Genomic DNA, 5,000 nt, shown 5'->3' on the forward strand with positions numbered 1-5,000 from the left:
ACGTTCGATAAAAACAAATCAAATATTGATGTAGTTAAAAAAAATGAATGTTGTAATTAAAAGTCAGTAGTTATAAAGCGGTGGATATGATCACGCTGTTGTTTGTTTGTTTGTTTGTTTGTTTGTGAATGGGGCGTTCTCTGGAACAGAGTCAGAGTGAGCGCTCCTCTCGGTGGATCTTTGTTTCCTCTGATGAGTCATTGTGGTTCCTGTCAGAGGAACTCGGAGCAGAACTCAGACCCTCCGGTTCTGACAGCGTGAACTCAGAAGTGGGCGGGGCCTCTAATCCAATCAGGTGTCACTCAGACATCTTCGTTCCTCCGATCTGGTATTTTAACGGATCTAAACGAAACTATCACACTTAGCCACGCCCCCCGGCCCGATGGCCCCGCCCTCAGATGGTGTAAAAAAGGTGTTTAGGTGCGTTGTTGTTGTTTACCTGCATCGTGGGAGGCGAGCGCCCGCAGCATCTTGCCGGCGCTGCGCCTCGTCTGCGTCTCCTTGTTGCAGAGCAGCTCCATGAGGAGGTTGAGGGCGCCGGTCTCCTTGAAGACGCCGACCAGCGAGCCGATGCTGGCGTAGGCACTCAGCACGTGGATGGTGTGCATGATGTTGATGGAGAAGTCGCTCTTCTTCGCCATCTGCTTGCGGGCGCGGCACACCAGGTTCTTCACGTCCTCCTTCATGTCCGACAGCTCCACCTCCTCGCCGCTCCTCTGGCACCCGTCCGCCGTGTCGCCGCCGCACCGCTCCTCCTGCGGCTGCAGGGGGCGCTGCGGGTCCGTCTTCCTCTTGCCCAGCAGGGTGGGGCAGTTGGCGTACACGTCCTCCGTCGACATCCACATCAGGATGTTCTCCGGTTTGGTTTCTCCGGATGTCGAGGAGCCGGACCCTCCCGCCCCGGAGCCGCCGCCGCCGCCCGTCCCGCTCGCCTCGCTGGCTCCGCCCCCGGAGCTGGAGCCGTCGTCGACGGTGACGAGGCACCAGCGGATCAGGTACTCCGTCTGGCCGTCGTGGGTGCGACGCTGCCGGATCAGCTCTTCAGGATACGCCTGCAGCCGCGGGCCGAGCTGCACCAGCAGGTTCCCGCTGCGGCGCTCGCCCACCATGGTCGCTGAAGAGAGAGGGGGAGGAGTCAGGTGACAGGGGGAGGAGTCATGTGACAGGGGGAGGAGTCAAGTGACAGGGGAGGAGTCAGGTGACAGGGGAGGAGTCAGGTGACAGGGGGAGGAGTCAGGATGTGATCTGATCTTTTTACTGACAGGATTTTAAAAGGAGCAGCTCCGCTTTGTTTACATTTCATGTTGATGATGTCATCAGTGTAGGCCCCGCCCACTAAATACAGAGGCGTGTTGATCTGACTGAAACCAACAACAGGTTGTTTATTTACAGTCACCAGGATTTTATTGAAGGAATCAGATGTCTGTTTGCGTCCCTCTGACACCAACAGATGTTCCTGAGAACACCTGGAGCTGCAGCTGGAGCCCGGATGTAGAAAGGTGTTCGGTTCGGTGCATCACACGGCGGGGTCCGTCTAACACATGACGCAGCGTGTTGTCTGACAGCCGGGGTCCGTCTAATGTCTGACGCAGTGCTGCTAAACAGTTAGCCACACTGACATTAGCATGGCTCTATCATTAAACAGTCACTAACCGGGTTGTCATGGCAGCTCGCGCAGAGCTAAGTAGCGCCATAAGTTTCAGTTTCAGGAAATAGCCCAGTCCCCGATTAGCCTACGGTACCTGAACGCAACAGAAAAGAAGCTAACACGGCGGCTAACGTTAGCTAATGCTGCTGATGTGTTTAACTTCCCGTTAACGGCGAACATCTGGCCGCTTTATTCACACCGCGCTGACTTTACCTCGCGAACCAACTAGTTAACTAGTTAACTAGTTAACACAGTCAGCCCATCAGCGGCTCAAACAGTTCTGGGGAGCTCAGCCGGACCGCACAGAGAACGTCACACCAAGTTCCATTTGAAAATCTCCATGTTTAACGTGGCGTCGGTTGGGAATCAAATCATCCGAGTTCGAACATAAGTTTAATAATATATTATATATATATTATATATACACATAATAAGTTTAAAACAGCTGCTGGACTTCTTAGAACCTTCTGGTAAGTTCGGCACTTTAACAATCTGTAATCATCAACATACGGAGCCCAATTCTTAAGTTTGGAGTAAACTTCCCTTTGGTGGGACAAACTGTGAGAACCCGAGCAGACGGCTTTGTGAAGTTAATTGTCCGGCGGGTTCCCTGCAGGCTGGCGGGGTGTTGGTGCCGAATTAAAGACAGAATCCAGAAAACAAACACAAACATTTCAGACACAGATTCAGAGTTTACAAGCTGCCGGATTTAAGTGTGTTTTATTTTGAATTAGCAGGTTTTTTTAATGGACTTTGGTGCGTCGTTCTGTCAGTTCAGTAGCTGTGGATGGAGCCGGGGAGGGCCTGCCCAGCCCGGGTCCGACAGGGAGGCGGCTCCGCTGACACACTCCGGCCGACGGAAACAGCTCCACGACAGGTGAGTCCGGCTTACCTGCCGTGTCACTGGCCGTCCCCCTGCTCTCGGTCTTCCCCCTCACGCGCTGTTTTCTCTTCCGCCCTACCGTGTCGGTCCCCAGCCTGCTGCTCGGAGCTCCGTCCTGCTGGATGCGCATTTGCGCACTTGTCACAGGAACCGCGTCACGGGCGGCTTTTTCTTCTGCGTCCATCACGACGTCCTTCTGCTCTTAAAGGCTCTTAAAATGTGCAGCGCGCCACCTGCTTTGTGGGAGTGTAGAGTCATGCAAACGAATCACAGCAAATGTTTGCTTTTTATATTTTAACACATTTTGTCGATTTTTGAAGTGAGAAGAAGTCATTTTAAATCAAATATTAACTCACTGTTAGTAACAAATACAAATTGCAAATTTCTGTCTGGAGTTTGGTGTCAAGATGACGGAAACATAAAATCTGTCAATTTTCACTGCACTGCAACCAAAATCTAAAATTACCAAAAAAGTCTGAAATGAAAGACAAAAACCTATAAAATCAGCAGATTTCTGAATGAAGTCTGGTTTAGTTTAAGCCGCTGGTTAAATGTATATGAATCAGTTTAATTTTCTTTGCAGTGTTTGAATGTTTAAATAATACAAAATTTCAAGACCACTAACTGACAGCGAACCGTCTCCAGCAGCGTGTTTGTCCTCGTTGTGATGATGTGAAATGAAACGTGTTTCTGCAGGTTCATGAAACAAACAGCAGCAGACATGACGCAGCCGCTGCAGCGCGTTCTGACCAGCAGAGGGCGCTGACGGCGCACTGACAGGAAATGAAACAGCAGCAGCATGAACAGGGTTGTTCTTTTTATTTTTTTATTATTTTTTTTATTTCACTTTATTAATCCCCGAGGGGAAATGTCTTCGCTACAGCAGGGGGGGCTGTCAGGGGGGAGCTGCTGCAGCAGGCTGCCACGAGCGCGGCGCCAGGTAACCTGACCTGAGGTGCATGTTTTTGGATCTTCTACGGTCTGCACCTCCTCTCTGGACCTGCAGGGTTCTGGTCTGTTCCGGACCCTCCAACAGTTTATTCTCTCTCTCTGCAAATGTTCTCCACCTGTGGTTCTGGTTCTGTCAACAGATGTTCTCCACCTCTGGTTCTGGTTATGTCAACAGCAGTTCTCCACCTCTGGTTCTGGTTATGTCAACAACAGTTCTCCATCTCTGGTTCTGGTTCTGTCAACAGATGTTCTCCACCTCTGGTTCTGGTTCTGTCAACAGCAGTTCTCCATCTCTGGTTCTGGTTCTGTCAACAGATGTTCTCCTCCTCTGGTTCTGGTTCTGTTGGAGGCTCCTGTTGATCCGTTGGTTCCTCTGTGGTGTTCTGAAGGTTCTGCTGTTAGAACTTTACTGTGTTACAGAACCGGAGGTGACTGATGAACTGGACCATCAGGATCAGAACATTAAAATGATCCAAACAGATCAATAAACATCTGACACGATGACGTCATTCCCGTTTTCATGTTCTCAGGAGGCTGTTTGTTGAGCGGAGGAGCGCTGAGGGGCTTTAGGACCCGGAGGAGGAAATCTCTGCTGCTATTTACACACACACACACACACACACCTCCTCTGTATTCTGCTCGTGCCTCCTCCTCCGTGTAGAAGCCCTCCACAGCAGCTGATGCTCCCTCCTCCTCCTCCTCCTCCTGCTCTTCATCCCTCTGCAGGAGAGTCTTCCTCCGACCACACGGACGTTGCTCTTCTTTCCCGCCTCTCTGAGTCTCGGAGCTCCGGACCTCCACACCGGGACCCTCGGGGCTCTCTGTCCGGCTCGGGGTGCGCTGAGGGCGGCTGCAGGGCAGAGGAGGGGTCGCGGTGCAGCCCGGATGTGTCGGACAGACGGCGCCGGGGTCTCGTGTCTCACCTTGGGAGGTGAGTATGGGCGCGCGCCCACGCGTGTATTCGGGTTGTCCTCTCGTGATCACACGACATGTCACCGGGATGACGTCACAGCCGGTGACAGTGTCGGTATTCAAGTCTCACCACATGTATGTGTTCATATGTGGGCTGTAAACATCCGCGCGTGCGCGCGTGTTTGGGGGGGATTTCCGGGCTTTGAGGCTCAACTGGGTCATTAATGTGCTTTGGATTATTTGATTTGGACAGATATGAGCTGCAGGTCGTTTTAACACTGAAGGAAGGTTCCACCGAGAACCGGAGAACATGGACCGAACCTGCAGGGACAGAACCGGAGAACCATTAGAATAAACCTGTAACAGAAGGCAGTTACAGATTTAAGGATGAGCGCACGGATCGGTTATATTTGAGATATTTCTCCACATATTTCGTGGAACTGTCCCTTTAACAGCAGCAGAACTGAGTGTGAGCAGCTCCTGGCTGCAGTGCATCATGGGAGTTCAGACATCACTGATCACTGAGACTGAAGGAAACCTTAAATTAGACAGATTGTCAGGCAGCTTCTGAACTGTCCGGTTTTATTTATGGTTTATTCTTTATCA

General features: G+C 51.5%; 2 protein-coding genes across 5 annotated transcripts in view; one reads left to right on the top strand and one right to left on the bottom strand.

Annotated features, from left to right (window-relative positions):
• Nucleotides 1-2,680, bottom strand: part of LOC138215218 (cullin-9) — a 23,619-nt gene extending 20,939 nt beyond the window's left edge. For 3 of the 4 annotated variants that reach the window (XM_069177267.1, XM_069177266.1, XM_069177265.1), the window contains exons 1-2: nucleotides 2,541-2,679; nucleotides 440-1,114 (exon numbers count right to left, since the gene is read on the bottom strand). In XM_069177267.1, the coding sequence (XP_069033368.1) occupies nucleotides 440-1,114; nucleotides 2,541-2,661 (796 nt within the window). In that variant the 5' untranslated portion in view covers nucleotides 2,662-2,679. Of the gene's footprint in view, nucleotides 1-439; nucleotides 1,115-2,540 lie in introns of all 4 variants that reach the window. The other variant, XM_069177264.1, reaches the window with a different exon arrangement.
• A 647-nt stretch (nucleotides 2,681-3,327) lies between these two features.
• The window catches only part of LOC138215224 (synapse differentiation-inducing gene protein 1), a 6,820-nt gene continuing 5,147 nt past the window's right edge, over nucleotides 3,328-5,000 (top strand). The window contains 1 exon segment of the mRNA XM_069177279.1: nucleotides 3,328-4,413. The gene's annotated coding sequence lies outside the window, so the exon portion shown is untranslated.

The sequence above is a fragment of the Embiotoca jacksoni genome, unplaced genomic scaffold (assembly GCF_022577435.1).
Source record: "Embiotoca jacksoni isolate LCO1_2020_lvr unplaced genomic scaffold, fEmbJac1.0.p SCAF_70, whole genome shotgun sequence".
NCBI lineage: Eukaryota > Metazoa > Chordata > Actinopteri > Embiotocidae > Embiotoca > Embiotoca jacksoni.